This window comes from Hemibagrus wyckioides, linkage group LG20 (assembly GCF_019097595.1).
Source record: "Hemibagrus wyckioides isolate EC202008001 linkage group LG20, SWU_Hwy_1.0, whole genome shotgun sequence".
Lineage (NCBI taxonomy): Eukaryota > Metazoa > Chordata > Actinopteri > Siluriformes > Bagridae > Hemibagrus > Hemibagrus wyckioides.
In genome coordinates this window covers 18,617,769-18,643,933 of record NC_080729.1, presented here as the reverse complement: position 1 = coordinate 18,643,933, position 26,165 = coordinate 18,617,769, and the positions used below count along the sequence as shown (strand labels likewise).

The 26,165-nt window shown below is 39.5% G+C and overlaps 1 protein-coding gene across 1 annotated transcript in view; it reads left to right on the top strand.

Annotated features, from left to right (window-relative positions):
- tmtopsa (teleost multiple tissue opsin a) overlaps window positions 1-26,165 on the top strand; it is a 42,706-nt gene that overhangs the window by 9,557 nt on the left and 6,984 nt on the right. The window contains 1 exon segment of the mRNA XM_058418185.1: window positions 17,185-17,418. Within this exon segment, the coding sequence (XP_058274168.1) occupies window positions 17,185-17,418 (234 nt within the window).

Below are 26,165 nucleotides of genomic sequence, written 5' to 3'. Positions count from 1 at the left end.
AACGCTGGGGCTGTAAATGCTTCCTCATCGCTTTATTCAGGGTTTCATTTCCAGTTCTAATTAGTCATCATAACCACTGAACATTTATGGGGGCAATTGGGGCAGTGGTGGGTCAAGTGGTTAAGGCTTTGGGTTGTTGATTGGAGGATTGTGGTTCGAGCTCCAGCACCACCAGGCTCCACTGTTGGGCAATTGAGCAAGGCCCTTAACCCTCTCTGCTCCAGGGGTGCTGTATCATAGCTGCCCCTGCCCTCTGACCCCAACTTCTTCAGCTGGGACATGCGAAGAAAAATATTCCACTGTGCTGTAATGTACGTGTGGCGATAATAAAAGCTTCTTCTTCTACATTTTTTCACACACTGTTCTGCATGCTCAAGTAGAGAAAATAAAAGGCAGTTGTACTCTAATAATAATGAGCACTTGGTTGTTTGCTTCAAAGTCCAAGATAAAAGAGTTCAGCTTTTTTAAAGACAGTTCTATATAGATGAACAGATGAAGATGAGTGTATTTTCACTGCATTATGAAAAAATAACATACGGTTTTAAACATACGGTTAATGGTTTGAAGCTGGAGCTGAAGTCCAGCTGTTACTCAATACGGTAGCCGTAGACGTGTGTAATTACAGCACAATCTAAAATTGTGATTAATTGTGATAACATAAACACATTTTTATTTAATTTATTTTAATTTTTTTCTTCAAGATTTTTTTTTTAGATAAACAAAAGTGGTGATATGAAACACTCGCAAAAATTGAAGGTGAAAGGACAAATGACGGGAAAAAGCTTTCGATTTGCACCAACTTTATCCTGTGAATTCATGGTCTTATGAACTAATAGAAAACAGGTATTTTTGTTCGATAAAAAACGGAGCTGCATGTTAGTTCCCGAGCAGATATTATGATAAAATTAGCTCGATATACAAGGCAAAATTCTTTTTTTGTTTTTTCTCTGCTTGCTTTTCTCCTTCAGAGAGAGTGTAGTATTCCAAACCAAGACATTGATCAACATATTACTTATATATGGACACTAGTTATGGATGTGACTTCACACAGAATTTTTTACGACACAACATGCTTTCAAGCATCTATCCCGGGAACGCTGGGCATGAGGTGGGAATTTACCATGGACCGGATCTCTTTGCTATTCATTTATTTTGTTTCTGACACGGAGTCCGTGAGATTCTGCATCAGTGTTGCTTCGACCCTTCAGAAAACCCTTTCTTGGAAAGGTGCATCATGACACATTTGTCCTTTTCGAACATTTCACACTGAATATCCACATGTCCACGTTCATGACGTTATCACATGATATAATAGCCGATTAGCTTAAGTTCACATACACAGCGCATGACAGAATGCGATTCAGCTGACCACTACTTACGAACATGGTGAGCAGAAAAGGATCTCAGATTATACAAGATATTTAACCGTGTCCTTGAGGTGAATGAGCTCCAGCAGGGGAATCAGCCAGGAACAGGAACCTCATACTGCAGTGTGTAGAAACACATCCAAACTGGACAGCTTCAGCTCCCCTGCCATGTGATTTCTACAACAATATTTCCTGCCAGAAAACGACCTTTTTTCAGTTTATATTTCAGCTAAAACAGTGGAGAGATAAAACATATGGACACCATTACCAGAAGAAAAAGATATGGTTTATTCTGGTTAAAAGTTACTTTGCTTTGGATCCACTCTTGATGATCAAATTTGCCTTGAACAAGAGTCATTTTCAGCTTTCTCCACAACACCAAGGTTTAAAAACAAACAAACAAAAAAATTCCAATATTTATGCTCCAGCCATAAATTTTTGATTTCTTGTTACGGCGAGATTTCCAGGATACACCAGAAAACTACCGTCTTGTTTTTTATTTAAAACCGTGGTGACATGCATAAAATTCATCTGGTAGAAAAAGCACTTCACTGAAGGGGAAAGGACAGAGGATGGTGAAAAACCTGCATTTTCCTCTGGTAATGATTACTTTTGCTTCACCTTAGACCAGTGATGTCCAGTCTTATCCACAATCCATGAAATTATCCATAAAAACCTGCACCCACACCGGCCCTTTGTGGATAAGACCACCAACTGTGGTGATGATCAGAAAAGCAGCTCAGGTTGCACATTCAACACATTCAACCTTAACCTTGAGGTCACCAAGACCAGGAATCTGATACTACAGAGTTTAGAAATGCACAGAAACTGGGCAGATTCAATGTGATTGGCTGATTAGATAATTGCATGTCCAATAAAGTGGTCAGTAAGATTATACTGACTGAATCCACAGAAAAGTAACTCTTCTGTACATGGTATCACGTACCATCAGGTGATATGGGCTGGAACAAGTCAAACTGTCCGGTGTGCCGTTAGACCAAAGCTTTAAAATGCATCAGCTGTCATTTACATCATCATCTTTCTGCCAGTGTAAGGTAAAAACAGGACACTCTAATGCAGTACAGAGACATAAAAGTGAAGATTCCAATAAGGGAAATTTAGCTGTGTATGAGGGCTATTGACTGTGCTTCTAAGCACATACACACACACACACACACACACGTACACACTCACGCTCACACAGTTACAACACTGACAGAAAATATGAGCGGATGGAAAAAAAAAGTCTGCTATAAGCAGGAAAATAAAATCAATAATTCATCGTGTTATTTATAGGTTTGTAAGAACAGCAAGATGAAAACTCTCACTGCTTTTATTATGTTATTATTTCATCAAAAGATTCTCAGTAGAAAAACTTCTGCAGTGGTTTATTGTTCAATAGACCCAGAGCCAGAGGAGGCAGATTGATGCAGTGCATTCGAAATTGCCTTTTAATTTATTGAGCGTGACAAAAAGTCGGCATTACGCCGTTCAGAGACCCAGGAGACCCAGAGCATGTGGGTAGGTGGGATTATTCTTTTTTTTTTATTTTTTTAGGTTAGACAGTAATGAAAAAGGCTTCAAAACAAATCACATTAATATACAGGGAATATAGAGCTCATTATGCCTAAATGTTGCACTTAGCCACGCCCACATGCCCACCCTACTCCACTACACTGTGGCTGTAGTTCATCCACAAACTGCTGATTAACAGCCAGTGTGAAACAGGCAACAACAAGGTGGTTAAAAAATCTTGACACTAAATAGGCTACTTTTAATGGCTACTTCATCCTGACCCCTGGTGTTCCCAGGATAGACTCCGAATCCACAGCAACTCTGACCAGGATAGACCAAACTAGAGTCAGATTATGGAAGGTTAATGTGAACGAGTGATGTGGAACTCAGGAAAACAGGGAAGTATTTCCTGGACAATTCTCCAATGGAATTGGAAATTGCAAAAATTGTTTTTTGGAAATAATGCAAATTGTTTTTGAAAAATTTCCAGAAAATACTTAAATTTCAGATAGTTTTTTTTTTTTTTTTTTTGGAAATTCCCAGAAAATACTTCAATTGCAAATTGCTTTTGGAAAATTCTCTGGAAAAATGCACATTGTTTTTGAAATTTCCCAGAAAATACTTTCATTACTTAAATTACAAAAATTGTTTTTTTGGAAAACTCCAAAAATACTTTCATTGCAAATTGTTTTAGGAAAATTCCCAGAAAATACTTTAATTTCAAGTAGTTTTTCTTTTTGGGATTTCCAAAAAGAAGATACTTAAATTGCCAAAATTGTTTTTGCAAAATTTCCGGAAAATAGTTACATTGCAAAAATTGTTTTTTTTTGGAAAACTCCTGCAAAATACTTATAAAGCAAATAGTTTTTTAAAAAAGGAAATACTTAAATTTCACATTGTATTTGGAAAATTCCCAGAAAAGACTTTTAAACAAATGTGCTACTGATTTTGAATAGTAATGAAAAGTCCTTTGGCATGTGCGTTCCCCACATCTCACGGGTCATGACCATGTCGTACTCGCCATGAATCTTGGTTTACGGAACATTTCCGATGCCTTGAACAGAAACCTGTTTCACCGATTTGATTGGATAAGCGACGTTTTTAAGAATGCTTATAGATAGTATAACCATTTCGGGATGTTTTGCTGTGTGTGTGTGTGTGTTTTTGTGTGTGTGTGTGTGTCACTGCTCGTCTGGGTAAGATTCCAGGTCTGGCAGCAGTACTATCAAAACAGTTACTACAGCAGAGTTAGCATCATCATCAACGGATGTAGCAGACGATTCATTTTTCATAGATGTAACGAGGTAACGTTTGAGGTGAAATAAGAAAGTACCTCTGATGAAGATAAAAAGGGAAGCCAGATTCTACGAGTGTCCGAGAAGTGCAGAACAAAATAACAAATCAGAAAACAACAATGGAACAATGGAACGAACAACTGCTGATTGGACGAGACATCTGTCACTCAAGCATTGTGTATCTAACTTTATTTCTTGTACATGTGTGGAGTTCTGCATTCACTTTAAACCATTTCTTAAATTAAGTTGCCTTTATTTGTCACATATTCATTGCTTCACAGTGAAATTCTTCTTCAAATATCCCATCCATGGAGAGTAGGGGTCAGAGCACAGGGTCAGCCATGATACAGCGCCCCTGGAGCGGGGGGTGTTGGGGGGGGGATTAGTTTGTGATCTCTAAAAACACACCTGAAGAATGCAGGAATGTTTGGAAGACCAAACTGCAAGAGCTGTGTTCATACACACACCAATCCACTTTCTACTGCTGCAGCCTGCTGGACTTCCTGTATATCCTGAGTGACAGATGTCTCGTCCAATCAGAGGGAAGAATTCCATTCACAAACTATATCTAGCTTTTCCGGTTTGTCTGAATTGTCCTCGTGTTTTTTGGATTTCTAATTTTGTTTTTATTTTTGTTTTTGCTCTTGTTATTTGTTATTGGACTTATTATTTTGTTTTTGTTATTTTGTTATTGGATTTATTATTTTATTATTTATTATTATTTTGTCTTTGGAATTTTTATTCTGTTTTTGGATTTCTTATTTTGTTTTTATTTTTGGATTTCTTATTTTGTTTTTATTTTTGGATTTCTTATTTTGTTTTGCACTTCTTGGACACCGTAAGATTCAGACACAGGTTCGGACACACCTTTAACAGACGTGTGTACAAATCATCATGAGCTAGCTGTGGATGAATAATAAATGAATGATTTGACATATTCTGTCTGAAGGGTCAGTTGCTTGATTTGGAAAATTTTTTTTTTATAAAACTGCTGTATAAATGTGATATCACACTCAGAATGACGTCATTAAACTGAACACTGAACATCTGCACAGATGTGATTACCTGCAGGCTCATACCTACAGCCAGATCACAGCTGTGTCCCAGTGTTTGGTAGAACTGCAGTGTGAAGTTACTTAAATTTCAAGTCTGGAAAGAAGAAGACGAAGTAAAAGAAGAAGAAGAGGAAAAAGAAGAAGAAGAAGAAGACGCTTTCTTTGAAGTGATGTGAAACTGACACACCTGTAACAAAGCTTTCAACGTTGCATCATTTCTTCCCTGGTGTGAGGATCTGCCTTTAAAACACAGGCTTCTTGTTTGTATTTTTAAAAAATATATATTCAGGATGAACTCTGTGTCATGATTCAGTGTAGACTGAAGACTGAAACCTTTTGTGTGCAGTCGTGTTACTGTAGCAGGATTTGTCGGTTATTTATTGCAGCCGTTTTTATGTGTACGTTTAAAGGGTTATATTATAATGTCATATTATAACCCATATAATATATACAAGAAGTTCCAGGTGAAGTGAATACGCCTGATGATCTCCTCATCATGGCACCTGTTAGTGGGTGGGATATATTAGGCAACAAGTGAACATTTTGTCCTCAAAGTTGATGTGTTAGAATGGACAAGCGTAAGGATTTGAGCGAGTTTGAGCGAAGGGCCAAATTGTGATGCGCCGTGCCACAAAGAAATGATGATTTGATAAGCACAACACCGAGTTTGAGGTTCATTTGGCCTTCAAATTCCCCAGATCTTGATCCAATCCAGCATCTGTTGGATGTGCTGGACAAACAACTCCGATCCATGGAGGCCCCACCTTGCAACTTACAGGATTTAAAGGATCTGCTGCTAACATCTTGGTGCCAGATACCACAGCACACCTTGAGGGATCTAGTGGAGTCCATGCCCCGACTGGTCAGGGCTGTTTTGGCAGCAAAAAGTGGGACTGACACAATATTAGGCAGGTGGTCATAAGTATGTATATATATATATATTCAATTTCATACACAGTACCAGTTTTAAATCATGTCACATTTCACAGTGGTGCTAATATAAAGCTCATATGAAAGTAGACACTCAGGAGTTTATTGTATATAATTTGTAGTGTTTCAGAATCATTTCTGTTTTTATCTTGCCTACTAGGAGCGATATTTTGATGGAAAAGTTCTACAAAATAAAAAAAAAGATTTGTTTTTTTCCACACAAATGTTTCTTCAAAGTAAATGTTGTCAAACCCATTTCTGCTCTCTGAGATGCTCTGAGAAACACGCATCTAAAACACACTGAAAGCCAACAGACTTTTTTTTTTATCAGACTTGCGACTGGAGAAAAAATCATTCATTTGTTTATACTGATGTACTGAAAATGTCTGAACCGTACCGTGTTACTGGTAAATACGGATTATGTTTAGAGTAAACAATGACATGTGGTATAGTGTATAATAAATATTTCTGTAGTTTTATAACAATGCAATAAGTAAAAAGTTTTTCACGAGTCCAGGGAGCATAGCATGTCCATCCGTTTCTCCTCCAGCTTCAGAACAGAGACTCGTCTCTCTGCAATGCTGCCATCGAAGGTCCGTCTGTCGCTGCTCAACGTTTTGGCTCCTGTTGCTGCAGGCAGAGAAACAAACTTATGCCGTTTCGGCTGGTGCGCTCAGATGACTGCGTGATGAGATTTTCAATTTGTGAGTGGTGCATGGCATTAGCATATATTTGCCTGACCCGTGTCCTGCGTAGGCTGCAGGCTTCTCTCTCTCTCTCTCTCTCCCTCTCTCACTCTCTTTCTCTCTCTCTCTCTCTGCATTTTCTTAGCATTAAAAGACACCCTTCAGCTTTGTAAAAACTTGTTTTGCCCTGTTGTTCTTCCTTAACTTCCAGCTTTTAGCAACATGACTTTTGTTCAGTTTCAGAAATCAAGTCTGTTTTTGCTTTCGCAGCAGCGCCATTTTGCTTTTTACCTTTTACAATCCATCGGTTTTAGGAGTCTGATCCGCAGTCTGCGTCCAATAATCCAATTTTTACAGAAGTCTGCACTCTGTGGAATGGATTTCACACTTCGTATAAACAGTTTATTAGCATTAATGAAGATTTGTGTGGTGTCCCACCTGGTACTCTTTTAGGCCCCTTGATTTTTCGGTCTATCCTACTTTTTAATGTATCCATCCATCCATCTTCAGTTGAACTTATTCTACACATTTACATTTCTGGCATTTGGCAGACACCCTTATCCAGAGTGACTTACCCCATTTTACCCCCATTTTTATACAACTGAGCAATTAAGGGTTAAGGGCATTGCTCAGTGGCCCAGCAGTGACAGCTAAATGGACCTGGGATTTGAACTCATAACCTTCCAATCGGTAGTTCAATGTTTTAGCCTTAGTCTTAGCTACCACCTCCCCACACAAGAACCTGGACTCCATCACACAGGACCCTGGACACAAGGCAGAAGACACCTTTAACCGGGTACTAACCCATCACAGGCACGATCACATACTTAAACAATTTACAGTCTCTAATCAGCATGTCTTTGGTCTGAGAGGGGAACCCGGAGAACCTGAAGGGAACCCGTGGTCAACAGGGAGAACTCCACACACACAGGCAGTGGTCAGTGTTAGGGGCAATGGTGGCTCAAGTGGTTAAAGGTCTGGGTTGTTGATCAGAGGATTGGGGTTCAAGCCCCAGCACCACTAAGTTGCCACTGTTGGGCAATTGAGCAAGGCCCTTAACCCTCTCTGCTCCAGGGGCACTGTATCATAGCTCCCCCTGAGCTCTGACACCAACTTTCTCAGCTGGTATATGCGAAGAAAAGAATTTCACTGTGATGTATACAGTGAGGGAAAAAATGATTTGATCCCCTGCTGATTTTGTACGTTTGCCCACTGACAAAGAAATGATCAGTCTGTAATTTTAATGGTAGGTTTATCTGAACAGTGAGAGACAGAATAACAACAAAAAAATCCAGAAAAACACATTTCAGAAAAGTTATACATTGATTTGCATTTAATGAGTGAAATAAGTATTTGATCCCCTATCAATCAGAAAGATTTCTGGCTCCCAGGTGTCTTTTATACAGGTAAGGAGCTGAGATTACAGTAGGAGCACTCTCGGGGAGTGCTCTTAATCTCAGCTCATTAACTGTATGAAAGACACCGTCCACAGAAGGAAGCAATCAATCAGATTCCAAACTCTCCATCATGGACAAGACCAAAGAGCTGTCCATGGATGTCAGGGACAAGATTGTAGACCTACACTTTCCTGGAATGAGCTACAAGACCATCGCCAAGCAGCTTGGTGAGAAGGTGACAACAGTTGGTGCGATTATTCCCAAATGGAAGAAACACAAAAGGACTGTCAATCTTCCTCGGTCTGGGGCTCCATGCAAGATCTCACCTCATGGTGTTTCAATGATCATGAGAATGGCGAGGAATCAGCCCAGAATTACACTAGAGGATTTTGTCAATGATCTCAAGGCATCGGGGACCATAGTCACCAAGAAAACCTATTGGTAACACACTACGCCGTGAAAGACTGAAATCCAGTAGCGCCCGCAAGGTCCCCCTGCTAAAGAAAGCACATGTACAGGCTCATCTGAAGTTTGCCAGTGAACATCTGAATGATTCAGAGGAGAACCGGGTGAAAGTGTTGTGGTCAAATGAGACCAAAATCCAGCTCTTTGGCATCAACTCAACTCGCTGTGTTTGTAGGAGGAGGAATGCTGCCTAGAAGAAGACCATCCCCACCATCAAACATGGAAGTGGAAACATTATGCTTTGGGGGTGTTTTTCTGCTAAGGGGACAGGACAACCGCAACGCATCAAAGGGATGATGGACGGAGCCATGTACCGTCAAATCTTGAGTGAGAACCTCCTTCCCTCAGCCAGGGCATTGAAAATGGGTCGTGGATGGATATTCCAGCCTGACAATGACCCAAAACACACGGCCAAGGCAACAAAGGAGTGGTTCAAGAAGAAGCACATTAAGGTCCTGTAGTGGCCTAGCCAGTCTCCAGACCCTAATCCCATAGAAAATCTGTGGAGGGAGCTGAAGGGTCAGCCACAAAACCTTAATGACTTGGAGAGGATCTGCAAAGAGGAGTGGGCCCAAATTCCTTGAGATGTGAGATGTGTGCAAACCTGGTGGCCAACTACAAGAAATGTCTGACGTCTGTGATTGCCAACAAGGGTTTGCCACCAAGTACCAAGTCATGTTTTGCAAAGGGGTCAAATACTTATTTCACTCAATAGAATGCAAATTAATGTATAACTTTTTTGAAAAGTGTTTTTCTGGATTTTTTTGTTGTTATTCTGTCTCTCACTGTTCAGATAAACCTACCATTAAAATTACAGACTGATCATTTCTTTGTCAGTGGGCAAATATACAAAATCAGCAGGGGATCAAATAATTTTTTCCCTCACTGTATGTGGCAATAATAAAGGCTTCTTCTGCTTCTTCTTCAAGATGGAGACAGGAATCAAACCCTCAACTCTGGAGGCGTGAGGAAAACTCTAGCGTAGTCTAAACCACTGCTTCTTTTTTTCCCTTCACTTTCATCTGAAACTGCTTCCATAATTGCTACATCAATGCATCTTCAGTACTAACTAATTAAAAATGAAAAATGACACCCAAGCAATACATATTCAAACCAAAAATTAAAACACTCTATTCTATCATTTTACTGGATCTAATACCTACTTTCTTTCAAATACGTGACTCAACAAATGAAAGCTATTTTCTTCCAGGAACCTGAAAGAATGACCTAGAAGCACAGTTTCCCATTGAAAAACGCTCCATGTTACCTTTCTTCACTCCACATGACATCTTTTTTGTAATCCCTTTCATTTTAAAGGTCATCCCACGTAACATTCGCCCCGTCTCTTGATCTAACAGACGAAAGCCTGGCTCTGAAACGCTCCCAGGAGAAACAGTGATCCAATCAGGTTTAATCATTCGCTGATTCCGAATCTGTTCATGGAGGCTCAGTCTGGCCAGCAGAAAAGTTGATGAAATTAGTGACACATGTCAGCATTAAGCCATTTGCGCCTCATGTTCGGCCTCGGTTCTTGAAACTGCTGCGTCCTGTTCCTGAATGAATGATTAAACTCGGAGACATTCTGTTCGGCAGAGCATCGGTTTTTTGTTCTTCTTTGCAGCGAGACAGGATAACGACTTGCGGCTCTCATAAATATCAGGCAACAGGGCAGGCGTTTGCCAACTGTATAAATCTCCGTGGCATCTCCTGCTGGGATTATGACTTGTGATCCTTGTGTTGAGAAACCGCTTCAGACTGATGGCTGAATCTTTCAATTTCACCCACTTTTTTTCTTTCCTCCCACAATTCATTTTACATGTATAATTAGATTCCACTCTGAGCTTCTACTCTGAAATTCCTGGCACTAGTTTGCACTTTATTTGCAGTTGTATAAGAGATGCTGAGGCGGTTCTTTAGAAGACAGAGCGTATCTGCCTGCCAAGGCTTGTTTTAGTGTTTATACTGAATAGCTTTGACCTTTTGGTATCATAAAATATGACAGCGTGACTGTTATTCTGCACTCGTTGCCTTGCGGTTGTGTTGATTAGACAGGGTATATGTGTGTGACTGTACCCTGTCCTGGGTTGGTTCCATGTCCAGGATGTCCCCTGAGTTCTGTAATAGACTCCAGGTTCTAGATGGATGGTTTACATTTACATTTTCTGGCTACAGGCTTCAGGATCATGTGTTGTTTTACTTTGACATACACACATATTTCCTTGCACAGGACTACTGACCTTGCAAGATTTGACCTTTGCAACCATGCAAAGGTCAGTAGTCGTGCTTGATTTTCATTACATTTACATTTCTGGCATTTGGCAGACACCCTAATCCAAAGAGAGTTACATTTTTATCTCATTTTATACAACTGAACAATTGAGCATTAAGGACCTTGCTCAGGGGCCCAGCAGTTGAGGCTTAATGGACTTGGGATTCACAAATCCCAACCTTCTGATCAATAGTCCATCACCTTAAGCTACCACATACTCTATACTGGACTATACTGCATGCACAAATACACTATATAGCCAAAGGTTTTGGGACATCTGCCTTTACATGTACATGAATGTAATAGGGAGTTGCCCCACCCTTTGTAGCTATAACAGCTTCAAATCTTCTGGGAAGGCTTTCCACAAGGTTTAGGGAATTTTTTGACCATTCCTCTAGAAGAGCATTTGTGAGGTCAGGCACTGATGTTGGATGAGAAGGCCTGGCTCACAGTCTCCACTCTAATTCATCCCAAAGGTGTTCTGTGGGGTTGAAGTCAGGACTCTGTGCAGGCCAGTCAAGTTCCTCCACACCAAACTCACTCATCCATGTCTTTATGGACCTTGCTTTGGTCACTGGTGTACAGTCATGTTGGAACAGGAAGTGATCATCCCCAAACTGTTCCCACAAAGCATGAAATTGTCCAAAATGTCTTGGTATGAAGCTGAAGCATTAAGAGTTCCTTTCACTGGAACTAAGGGGCTGAGCCCAACCCCTGAAAAACAACACCTGAACTCAATGATTTGGAGGGGTGTCCCAAAACTTTTGGTAATATAGTGTATTTTAGTTGTCTTGCACCGTTCCAGACGTTAGTGCCTACAAAAAGGATTACACTGAAATTTAAATTCAGAGAGATGTTCATTTCAGACCCTTTCACAAAACGTTTCCACCTCCTGGAGAAGATTTAAACCCACGTTGATGTGTGTTCACCCCACATTAATTACTAATGTTTGCCAAAATTCATGGAGTGACTCACTGGAATTTAGCGTCCTGATCATTTATTAATCTGATGCCACATTGCAGTGATGAATAATAAACAGTTGAATGTGAGCCAGATGGAGCTGAGTTTATTGTGAAGGAGAGATGGTGCTCATGTCTGGGTTTTTTCAGCACTGCACTTTTGCTCTCCTGCTTCCTGAAGAACCGGCTGAACTCTGATGGAATGTGTAGTACGGTTCTTCTTCTTCTTCTTCTTCTTCTTCCTCCTTCTTCTTCTTGTTCATCTTCTTCATCTTCTTTCTCTTCTTCTGCCTGGCGTTTTCACTCATTTCTCCAAAACCAGGGTTAGGAACCTGTGCTGTAGGTGATAATAGAATCTTGTTTCCTGGACACTTCAAACCATTTAATGAGGCTATAAACGGATAAGAAAAGGACCAAATGACCGCCCGACTGATGAAGCACCCATTTTCTCCTCTTCCTTCATCTTTTGATTGAGCTTCACATACACACCATGGTTTGGAGCTCCTCACATACACTATATTGCCAAAAGTATTCGCTCACCTTCCTTGACTCGCATATGAACTTAAGTGACATCCCATTCCTAATCCATAGGGTTCAATATGATGTCTGTCCACCCTTTGCAGCTATAACAGCTTCAACTCTTCTGGGAAGGCTGTCCACAAGGTTTAGGAGAGTGTTTATGGGAATTTTTGACCATTCTTCCAGAAGCGCATTTGTGAGGTCACACACTGATGTTGGACGAGAAGGTCTGGCTCTCAGTCTCCGCTCTAATAGCTCACCTGCATACCTAGGTGCTTGATTTTATACACCTGTGGCCATGGAAGTGATTGGAACACCTGATTCTGATTATTTGGATGGGTGAGCGAATACTTTTGGCAATATAGTGTATATTTGATCCCTAAAAAATAAATAATTAAATTTCAACTATATCACCGCACAAAGCATTATCAGGCACGAGGCAGACATCTTCATACTGTAGGTGTTGGCTGAAATGCAACGCTGTCATGCTGGAATTCTTACATCTCTGTTCACAGGAGCTGGAAAATCTCCTAATATTTTCATTTCCCCTTTGAGACATTCAGAGTTTTTTCTAACATCTGGTCCTCGAGTCCTTGGTTCTGTCACTTTGGGGTTTTTTAATAGAGATATCAGAAGGACAGTAGAGGATAACGTCTGCCATCTCCTCTGTGTGGAAGTGTTTGAAATTTGTAATAGAGAAATGTTCAAGTGATGACTTTAAACTTTCAAGCTTCTCTAGTTCTTCTTCTTCTTTTACATTTTCTCCTTCTTCTTCCTCCTTCTCTCTTCTTCATCTTCCTCTTCTTTTTCATCTTCTTCTTTTTCCTGTCCTTCTTCTTCTTCCTCTTCTTCCTTCTCCTTCTTTTTCCTCTCCTTCTTTTTTTCCTCTTCTTCCCCTTCTTTTTCTTCATCCTCTTCTTCTGCTTCTTCTCCCCATCTTCTTCTTCCTCTTCTTTTTTTCTTATTTCTCTTCTTTCCTCTTCTTCTTCCCCCTTCCTTTTCTTTCTTCTTCTTCTTCCTCCTTTTCTTTTCCTCCTTCTTCTTCTTTTCTTCTACCTACTTGTTTTTGCCTCTCTTCCTTCTTCTTCCTTTTCTTCTTCCTCTTCTTCTTCTTCTTCCTCTCTTTCTTTTTGTTCTCCTTCTTCTTTTTTCCTCTCCTTCTTTTTCATCTTCTTCTTTTTCCTATTCTTTCTTCTTCTTCTTTCTCTTCCTTCCTCTTCTTCTTCTCCCACATCTTCTTCTTCCTCTTCTTTTTTCTTCTTTCTCTTCTTTCCTCTTCTTCTTCTTCCCCCTTTCCTTTTCTTTCTTCTTCTTCTTCTCTTCTTCTTCTTCCTCTCCTTCCTTTTCTTTCCTCTTCAACTTCTTTTTCTTCTTCTTCTTCTCCTTCTCCTTCTTCTTCTTAATGTCTGCCATGCCATCTGTTTAGGAAGTGTTTGAAATTTGTAATAGAGAAGTGTTCAAGCGATGATTTTATACTTCTCTTCTATACTTCTATACTTATTCTTCTCCAGTTCTACGTTCAGTATTTTGGAGGCTCTCTGCGTAATAAAGCTTCTCTAATTGTGCCGTTAATGAGGGTTCATTTTACTACAGTACACAGAAGGACGGAGATTTATGGAGGACATCATGGAAATGTTCAAATAGTTACGGAAATATTCCCACAGGGGACGTTTCTCATCCTTGGTTATGTGATTTTTCTAGGCTCCATATTCAGATTATTGAAATGACCTGTGTGTAGTTTACAGCGCTGAGGTTGCCAGATATATATTTCTTGAGAAAATGTAACATTTTAAAAATGAATAAAACAATATGGCTTCCACCGTGTTGTCTCTGCAGCTTAGAAAAACAGCACTTGATCCAGTTATTAAGCATTTCTTATATTGTGTGCTGACGTAAACAAAGCCATGTGTGATGAGATGCTAAGCTGAGGTTGTGATGTTATGATGTCATAATGTGTCTGTGTGTGTGTGTGTGTGTGTGTGCACACCACAAGGCTCCTCACAGGAAGTCGTGCCACCAAGCTTGGGCTAAAAATAGAACGCCACCAATCTGTCAGCACAAAAATGCACAAAAAACCTAGCTTTTGAATGCATGCTAAAGGCAACGTTGGTATTGTGGGTTGACTCTTTCCAAACAGCTTTCACTGACTGAAAAAAAAAATGCGTAAAAAAATCCATAAACTTGCTTCAGTTGGCTTCGCTCGGCTTTCCACTGATGCTAACAAGTTTTGAACGGCTCACGGACATATAGACAACTTAGCCGGTGTTCGGTTCAGTTCGGTTTGTTCGTATGCCAAATATGCTTTGTATGCTGATGCAAATTTCTTGCAAAGTTTCAATTCTTAATGGAAAATTCGTAAGGGAGGACATTCGTATGCCAAGGTTCCACTGTACTGTTTTGGTGGCCTGTGATGGTTACTTTATGTTGGTTTTTCCTTTAATTTGTTACCCAACTGGAGGTTAATAGATAGATAGATAGATAGATAGATAGATAGATAGATAGATAGATAGATAGATAGATAGATAGATAGATAGATAGATAGATAGATAGATAGATGTGTGGACAGGGAGGCATACATATGGATAGACAGAGAGATAGATAGATAGATAGATAGATAGATAGATAGATAGATAGATAGATAGATAGATAGATAAATAGATAGATAAACATACAGACAGACAGACAGACAGACAGATAGATAGATAGATAGATAGATAGATAGATAGATAGATAGATAGATAGATAGATAGATAGATAGATAGATGTGTGGACAGGGAGGCATACATATGGATAGACAGAGATAGATAGATAGATAGATAGATAGATAGATAGATAGATAGATAGATAGATAGATAGATAGATAGATAGATAGATAGATAGATAAACATACAGATAGACAGACAGACAGACAGATAGATAGATAGATAGATAGATAGATAGATAGATAGATAGATAGATAGATAGATAGATAGATAGATAGATAGATAGATAGATAAACATACAGACAGACAGACAGACAGACAGACAGATAGATAGATAGATAGATAGATAGATAGATAGATAGATAAACATACAGATAGACAGACAGACAGACAGACAGATAGAGAGATAGAGATAGATAGATAGATAGATAGATAGATAGATAGATAGATAGATAGATAGATAGATAGATAGATAGATAGATAGATAGATAGATGTGTGGACAGGGAGGCATACATATGGATAGACAGAGAGATAGATAGATAGATAGATAGATAGATAGATAGACAGACAGACAGACAGACAGACAGACAGACAGATAGATAGATAGATAGATAGATAGATAGATAGATAGATAGATAGATAAACATACAGATAGACAGACAGACAGACAGACAGACAGATAGAGAGATAGAGATAGATAGATAGATAGATAGATAGATAGATAGATAGATAGATAGATAGATAGATAGATAGATAGATGTGTGGACAGGGAGGCATACATATGGATAGACAGAGAGATAGATAGATAGATAGATAGATAGATAGATAGATAGATAGATAGATAGATAGATAGATAGATAGATGTGTGGACAGGGAGGCATACATATGGATAGACAGAGAGATAGATAGATAGATAGATAGATAGATAGATAGATAGATAGATAGATAGATAGATAGATAGATAGATAAACATACAGATAGACAGACAGACAGACAGATAGAGAGATAGAGATAGATAGATAGATAGATAGATAGATAGATAGATAGATAGATAGATAGATAGATAGATAGATAAACATACAGATAGACAGACAGACAGACAGACAGACAGACAGACAGATAGATAGATAGATAGATAGATAGATAGATAGATAGATAGATAGATAGATAGATAGATGTGTGGACAGGGAGGCATACATATGGATAGACAGAGATAGATAGATAGATAGATAGATGTGTGGACAGGGAGGCATACATATGGATAGACAGAGAGATAGATAGATAGATAGATAGATAGATAGATAGATAGATAGATAGATAGATAGATAGATAGATAGATAGATAGATAGATAGATAGATAGATAGATGTGTGGACAGGGAGGCATACATATGGATAGACAGAGATAGATAGATAGATAGATAGATAGATAGATAGATAGATAGATAGATAGATAGATAGATAGATAGATAGATAGATGTGTGGACAGGGAGGCATACATATGGATAGACAGAGATAGATAGATAGATAGATAGATAGATAGATAGATAGATAGATAGATAGATAGATAGATAGATAGACAGACAGACAGACAGACAGACAGACAGATAGATAGATAGATAGATAGATGTGTGGACAGGGAGGCATACATATGGATAGACAGACAGATAGTCCCATAAATAGGTAGATAGATAGAATGAGAGAGAGAGAGAGTCTGTGAGGAGAGAAAATGTATTTTGACAATGTCTAACTGACTCCAGATTCGCTGCATTGCTATCGTAAACAGTTCTAATTGAAATGAAAATGCATGGCGTTGTGGTGCCTCATTACCCGAGAAACGAGGCGTCAGGCATTTCGCAACCCAGTGCACGACAGATGACTGAATTATTTCTGCAACATATGCAAAAACTAAACAGTGAGAAGTGACGGTTGGAAATGGATTGCGTTTGGATTATTGTACATGATGCACAGAGCGTGAAGTCTTGCTGTGTCCACAATATTCCTTTCCCCATTTATGGTCCTGAAGGTGAGCAGCTTGAAGACGTCCACCGGCCGAAAGAGGGAGCATCGGGTCCTCATCATGGTCATCACGATGGTGGTGTGCTACCTGCTCTGCTGGCTCCCATACGGTATCATGGCCCTGGTGGCTACGTTCGGAGCTCCGGGTCTGGTGACAGCCGAGGCTAGCATCGTGCCCTCCATCCTGGCCAAGACCAGCACCGTCATCAACCCCATCATCTACATCTTCATGAATAAGCAGGTCAGGACGTGGTCATTGAGCTACACTCTGCACTCTTAGATTCTTCATTTTAGAATTAAGGGTCAATTTAGGCAGGCAGGCAGAAAATCAGACATAGATAGATAGATAGATAGATAGATAGATAGATAGATAGATAGATAGATAGATAGATAGATAGATAGATAGATAGATAGATAGATAGATAGATAGATAGATAGATAGATAGATAGATAGACTCACAGCCTTACATTGTACTGTATATACCTGGCTTAGCGGTTATCTTGCTAGCTGCTACCTGTTTGCTGCTTGCTAGCTAGCTTTGAAGACTAACTTGCTACTTAGCCCTAGTTAGCTGTGACTGTGTTTTATTCAGGTCTATTTGTGTTAATACTGAAAAAATACTGCAGTTGGAGCTGATTCAGGATTCACTGTCAGGTTAGAAGATAAAAAAACAAGTTCTTTTGTGAGAGACTGAATTGTGAATAAACAAATATGCTAACTTTTTGAGCTGGAACAACATTATCTGTGAAAAAAACTCAATGCTACCTTTAACCTTAGCGTGCTGGAAAGGGTTCTCCAGCTTTACCGCTTTTCACACTCTGTTGTGTTTTCAAGACTTTAAGCCTTCTTCTTTATATTAAAAAAAACAATGTTTTTTTGTGTATCAGTTCAAGCTGAGAGCAATTTGATTTCCAGCTTTTCTCATTTCATGTGTTTCCGCTCGGGGAGATGTTCAGGCAGACGGGAAGTGTCGAATGATATCACACACTTCTTAAATGAAGTGAAATTATAGACCAGGATTTGAAATCGTTGTTATTTGTGTGGCTTGTGTGACGGTGGTCTTTTCGTATTAGACACACGTGGAATTATTCCGAGCATGCGTAGACGAAGCCGAGAGAAACCCGAGCAAACGAGTAACGGCCCACGGTGACCAATTTGCTGTGCACTGCTGTGAAATGATGGCTGACAGAAACCTAGCCACAGCTCTACCTTTATAAGATTTATGAGATTTCATGCTAATATAAAACTCCTGGGCTTAAAAAAAAAACCATGCGCTAGCACCGGACTCCTTGTATTCAGCATTATGATGGAGATTTGTCTAGTCAATTATCTGCCATCTTGCCATTGGGTTTATAGCTTAAATCCCAGGATTAGCGGGAGTGATTAAAGATTTAGTAATTATCATGACGTGAAAGTTTGACGTATATTTATCTATTTTTCGAGATTTCTTCAGAAATCTGTTGCCAATTGTCTCCTGCAATAAAGAGAGATTTGCACCTCAATCGAACTGCGCAGTGGCTTAATGACAGTCTAATACGAAAGTGCTGCTATTGCGCCTTCATGTGAAATTCATGATGCAATAGATAGATAGATAGATAGATAGATAGATAGATAGATAGATAGATAGATAGATAGACATATGGACAGACAGACAGAAAGACAGACAGACAGACAGACAGAGACAGACAGACAGATAGATAGATAGATAGATAGATAGATAGATAGATAGATAGATAGATAGATAGATAGATAGACATATGGACAGACAGACAGACAGACAGACAGACAGACAGATAGATAGATAGATAGATAGATAGATAGATAGATAGATAGATAGATAGATAGATAGATAGATAGATCTATTTCTCGAGATTTCTTCAGAAATCTGTTGCCGATTGTCGCCAGCAATAAAGAGAGACTTGTACCTGAATTGAACTGCGGCGCCGGCTTAATGAAGGCGTTTAATACGAACGCGTCTCCGTTGCGCCTTCATGTGAAACGATTCAATTCATCATGTGATCAGTCGAGCTGTCAGCCATGTGATCAGGCACAGAAGGAAAAAGAACAAGGGAAATGGATGTGCTCTCTAGTCCCGCTGTTAAAGAACGTTCAGGAACAACAAACTCCATAAAACCTTAACTCAATCAAGTGAATAAAAGACGCTGTTTCTTTATGTAGATGGAGTTTAGGTGTTTGTTTTTTTTCTCCTGGGATGTCGTTTGTTTATTTGAGAAAGAAATGCATGTCTGGTTGCTGGGGTATATGCTATATGCGCTAAGATGGTGCCTTAACTGATGCCAGGAGGACACAAATCTCTAAAAAAACACAGACATGCTCTTTTGATTTGGATTTATTGATTTCGTGTGTAGAAGCGAGGCGGTCTGAGCACAAAGCCGACAGCGGAGCTGATAGCGATATATACGGCGTGATGAGTTCCCACCAGCCAGGCTAACACAAGTGCATGAGAGACCTAAGGAAGGAGCTGAAGGGGTTTAATAAACTCCTCCAGGGTTCTTCGTAGGGTGTAGCTTTTTAAAAGGAAACCAAGTTGGGGGGATTTTCTGTTGCAAGGCTTTACATCAAACCTTTAAGTTTCCTCCAGAGAGATGAAGTGAAGAAATGAAGTTCTCAAGCCGGGCCCAGTTAGTCCATGTTTTTGCGATGTCGGTGCTGTGTGAGCAGAAATGCACACTGCTCATGTTGCACTGAGGATTGGTTAAGGACCCGGAGCTCCGGGGTGTTAGATGAAATTTTGTATATTTAGCTCAAATAACATGGTTAAAGATGGAAATCGGAGAAAAACAAAGAAACCCAGAATCGGTTTCAGGTTCATTATGCAACAAATTGATCCAGTTCTATTATTTGCCCCAGGACTGATTTTTATTTTTTGAGAAACATCACGAGGAATTCAAACACGATGGTTCTCAAACATCTCCACATTTCCATCCAGTGCTGTGTTAGTTCCAACCTGGGATTCCTGATAGATAGATAGATAGATAGATAGATAGATAGATAGATAGATAGATAGATAGATAGATAGATAGATAGATAGATGGGTGGAGAGACATGATTACATGCTCGCTTGTTTTGTAGTTTTTCTGTCATATTTCTGTTGATATCACCTGGTAAAAGTCTTGTGTGAGTTCCAGCCTGGGTTCTCATGGTTCTTTCCCAATAAACATCACAGTAAGTGCACTAGAAATCGCCCCTGGATTTCTCACAGCCAGTGTTCCTGGGATGAACTCCAGATCCACCATCACTCAGACCCGGAGAACCTCTACTCACTGAATCCGAATAAACCAAAGAAACTCTGCAGTTTCCATTCGGTATGTTAATAAAACCCAACGTAACCCAATAAACACGCAGCATCAACACTCAGGAACATGTTTATGAAATATACACAATGAACGCTTTACACTGCCATAAACAGCAGAGACACCAGATTCCTTCCCACTGACTGTAATGATATTTAACCCTCTAATGAGAGCAGAAGGTTACGAAGCCGAAAGCAGAGCCGACTCGGGCCTTCGCTGCCTGCTGAGCTATCGAGTCTGTGACACGTCGTGTAGAAAACAAAGAAGAAACATGTGGAAATGATTCCCGTCTTCATCCGGCCGTGCTAAACCCATCTGACAGATGCTGTAATGCATTTTGTTTGCGAGTGTCTGAAGCGGTTTTCATTATGCAATACGACGAGTGCACAACCATGACGGGACATAACGTCAACTATGGAATTACATTTTCTCAAAACACACACACACACACAAAATACAGGAAGATAAATAAAAGAGGTGCTGCAGGTATGGTGTATCCTTGTAAGATGACCCATAAGTTAGCATCACCCTGGTTTCCTTGGCAACAAGCCGAAAGGATTTTTCCAATCATTTGTTTTTTTTTAAAGATTATTCCAGAGAATAAACTGTATGACCGACAAGTTTATGATTCTTACACATTTTGTTCATCAAGATGTTCTTTACAACTTTTATTAGTTTTTAAACCTTAATACAATCAGCAGAAGTAAAGATGTAACGTTAAAGACTTTATAACGAATTACATCACACATCATTATTTCCAATGATTAGTTTTAAACACAACAAGGCTGATTGAGTAGATGAGTTATTTCCAGTTGGTTGAGTCTGTGATGATGTTTAATGTCCCGGAAAATCTCCATAGTCCCTTTTAGCCACTTCACATAAGACATAAAAGACATATGAAAGCTTCACAAAATGCAGCAGTGATAGCTCAAGTGGTTAAGGTGTCGTTGACCAGAGGATTGGGGTTCAAGCCCCAGCACTGCCATGCTGCCACTGTTGGGCTCTTAAGCAAGGCCTCCAACCCCACCTGCTCCAGGGGCGCTGCATCATGACTGACCTTGCACTCTGACCCCAACCCCCAAGGATGGGATATGTGAAGAAAGAATTTCAGTGTGCAGTAATGGGGATGTGATAGCTTAGTGGTTGAAGTGTTGGTCTGTTCTTCTTCTTTCGGCTTTTCCCTTCAGGGGTCACCACAGCGAATCATCTCTCTCCGTCTTCTGCATCCTCAACACTTGCACCCACTAGCTTCATATCCTCATTTATTACATCCATAGGTTGAAGTGTTGAACTACTGATTCAAAATTTATGAGTTTGAGTCTCATGTCCACCAAGCTGCCACTGCTGGGCCCCTGAGCAAGGCCCTTAAACCTCAGTTGTATAAATGCAATAACTTGTAAGCTGCTGTGGATAAGGGCATCTGGAGAATGCCAGAAATATATGTATATGTGACAAATAAAGACAATTTAACTTAAAATCATAAGCAGGGTTTCACTGATGGATTTTCTTTCATGATGTAGACTAAAACTTGAAAATATCTTGAACTGGTTGAGACAAAGACCGTATTTTTAGGCATTTAAAGAAAAACCAATTAATAAAAAACACACTGACTTCAGGACGACGGAGCTGTAAGTGCTAGCACGCTAACATGCTAAAGTTAGAATCTAATCTAATGCAGGCTCATTTAGTTCTCGTTCCTGCAGCACTCCACTTTTTTCCTCCTGTTCTTTTTTTCTTTTTGAAGCTATGGGTTTCTGCTCTTCTTACTGTACTTCTTACTACAATTTCATTTCAATTCCATTTCAAATGCAGCTTTACAGGAACATATTAAATCAGAATATAAATGATAAGATATTAAATATATCCCTATTGAGAAATCCAGAGAGAGGTGAAAGGGTTGAGGAAAAACTCCCTGAGACGATATGAGGAAGAAAACGAAGAAAACGTAAGAATTTATAATAATCATTTCCTTTCTGAAACTCTGCACTTTACAGTCAAGAGCAACTTTTCCAATATATATATATATATATATATATATATATATATATATATATATATATATATATATATATATATTTATACACTATATTGCCAAAAGTATTCGCTCACCCATCCAAATAATCAGAATCAGGTGTTCCAATCACTTCCATGGCCACAGGTGTATAAAATCAAGCACCTAGGCATGCAGACTGTTTTTACAAACATTTGTGAAAGAATGGGTCGCTCTCAGGAGCTCAGTGAATTCCAGCGTGGAACTGTGATAGGATGCCACCTGTGCAACAAATCCAGTCGTGAAATTTCCTCGCTCCTAAATATTCCACAGTCAACTGTCAGCTGTATTATAAGAACGTGGAAGTGTTTGGGAACGACAGCAACTCAGCCACGAAGTGGTAGGCCACGTAAACTGACGGAGCGGGGTCAGCGGATGCTGAGGCGCATAGTGCGAAGAGGTCGCCAACTTTCTGCAGAGTCAATCGCTACAGACCTCCAAACTTCATGTGGCCTTCAGATTAGCTCAAGAAGAGTGCGCAGAGAGCTTCATGGAATGGGTTTCCATGGCCGAGCAGCTGCATCCAAGCCATACATCACCAAGTGCAATGCAAAGCGTCGGATGCAGTGGTGTAAAGCACGCCGCCACTGGACTCTAGAGCAGTGGAGACGCGTTCTCTGGAGTGACGAATCGCGCTTCTCCATCTGGCAATCTGATGGACGAGTCTGGGTTTGGCGGTTGCCAGGAGAACGGTACTTGTCTAACTGCATTGTGCCAAGTGTAAAGTTTGGTGGAGGGGGGATTATGGTGTGGGGTTGTTTTTCAGGAGCTGGGCTTGGCCCCTTAGTTCCAGTGAAAGGAACTCTGAATGCTTCAGCATACCAAGACATTTTGGACAATTCCATGCTCCCAACTTTGTGGGAACAGTTTGGAGCTGGCCCCTTCCTCTTCCAACATGACTGTGCACCAGTGACCAAAGCAAGGTCCATAAAGACATGGATGACAGAGTCTGGTGTGGATGAACTTGACTGGCCTGCACAGAGTCCTGACCTCAACCTGATAGAACACCTTTGGGATGAATTAGAGCGGAGACTGAGAGCCAGACCTTCTCGTCCAACATCAGTGTGTGACCTCACAAATGCGCTTCTGGAAGAATGGTCAAAAATTCCCATAAACACACTCCTAAACCTTGTGGACAGCCTTCCCAGAAGAGTTGAAGCTGTTATAGCTGTAAAGGGTGGACCGACGTCATATTGAACCCTATGGATTAGGAATGGGATGTCACTTAAGTTCATATGCGAGTCAAGGAAGGTGAGCGAATACTTTTGGCAATATAGTGTATATATATATATATATATATATATGCATGCATGTATATATATGTATATATGAGCATCAGCATAATTTCTGAATTCTGAATTTTAATATGAAGTCGTTTCTGTTGAAAGTTTGGAAGCAATCGAACATTATCATGCTTAATCCCCAGACAAAACTTGTAGAAACCGTTTTGTCCGACTCGGTTATTAATTATAGCTCAGTTTATATGCTTGTCTTTAGCAGGGATCACAGCTGCAATTAATCCCCGAGCTGACTAATCACTCCTACACTGCTCCTAAAGCCTGGTTACAGATACAGAAAATCTGCTAGTGTGTGATTTCTATATTAAAAAAAACCCTCATGCCCTGAAGAGTTAAAGAAGCTCAGTACGCAGTATTGATTTTTCTGTGAAGCTTCTGAATTCATGTGCAGCGTTGCTTTGAGGCAGAAAAGCAGATTAATTGATCGGTGTGTAATGTGTTTTGTGTAGTTTGCTGAAAGGCAATTATAAAAACCCCCAGGAATTTTTAGGAGGAATGACAAACAAGTCACAAGAGCTATGGAAAAAATGTCTCCTGATAAGATCTCTCCAATGAACTTCGAGAACATCAGCATTTATTTATTTATTTATTTATTTATTTACACTCACATGAGAACCCTTTTAGCGTTTTCTGTTCAAGTTCCTTGTCTCGGAAAACTAGTTTCCTATAATTTGCCAGCCATTACAGTTTTTTATTTTTATTTTTATTTTTATTTTATTCATTTGATATGGTGGCTGAGAAGAGCAAAACAAAACAAGAAAAAATAACAAAGCTGAAAACAAAATAAAAAAATCTAAAAACAAAAAAACAAATCTAAAAACAAAATAACAAAGCTGAAAACAAAATAAAAAAATCTAAAAACAAAAAAACAAATCTAAAAACAAAATAACAAATCTGAAAACAAAAATAAAAAATACAAAAACCAAAATAGCAAATTTAAATTTAAAAAAGAAAACTAAAAGCAAAATAACAAAAATAACAAATCCAAAAACAAAATAACAAATCTGAAAACAAAATAGAAAAATACAAAAACAAAAATAACAAATCTAAAAGCAAAATAAAACTGAAAACAAAATTTAAAAAAAACAAAAATAACAAATCTGAAAACAAAATAACAAATTTGAAAACAAAATAAATCCAATCAGAGAGAAGAATTCTGTTCGCAAACAGTTTGTCTTAATTGTTGTTTTGTTTTCAGATTTGTTTTTTTGTTATTTTGTGTACTTCTTGGCCACCATAATTCGATGCTATATTTCCTCTAGCAGGAATTTTCCCTTATCTGCAGTCCCTAACATTTCTCACCTTAACGTCTACAAGCCCAGATGTTTCTCGTGTTATTTTACTTGTTTAGACGGCGTAACACGTTGAGCTTTGAATGATATCCTATAGATCTCTTGTATTTTGTCAGGCGCGGTCGATTCAGGTCCTCGCTGCATCTTGTCTTATCGATCTCAGCCGGTCAGATAATGGAGCTCTAAAACAGCATCGTCCTTGAGCACATGTCAGACCCGGAAGATCATTACATCAGATGTAAGAGTGTTAATAGGATATCTAAAAAAAAAACTTCTTGTGTAGGTTTATAGGCTTGTGTAGAAACTGTAAGAAAAATAAAACGATAAAAGGCGTCAAAGATCTTAATGAAGAAGAAGTTTATTCCAACAGACCAGTGACAAAATACACCGATCAGGCATAACATTATGACCACCCAAATAAATTTGTGTTGGTCCCCCTTTTACTGCCAAAAAATAGCCCTTCACTGTGTATTATGACACCTTTCTATACGAACCAGTATTAACTTCTGAGCAACAGTAGCTCGTCTGTTGGATCAGATCACACAGGCCAGCCTTCACTCCCCACGTGCATCAGTGAGCCTTGACCGCCCATGACCCTGTCTCCGGGTCACCACTGTTCCTTCCTTGGACCACTTTTGATAGGTACTGACCACTGCAGACCGGGAACACCCCACAAGAGCTGCAGTTTTGGAGATGCTCTGATCCAGTGGTCTAGCCATCACAATCCGGCCCTTCGTCAAACTCGCTCAAATCCTTACACTTGTCCATTTTTCCTGCTTCTAACATCAACTTTGAGGACAAAATGTTGACTTGCTGCCTAATATATCCCACCCACTAACAGGTGCCATGATGAGGAGATCATCAGTGTTATTCACTTCGCCTGGTACCGGTGATAATGTTATGGCTGACTGGTGTATATGTTTGTAATTTGGGTTCATCAGAGTCAAAAAGAACACAGGACGAATCCTGCTGTGTGTGTGTGTGTGTGTGTATTCGGTACACTTCAGTTCAGCTCTATAAACGAGGCCTGGTG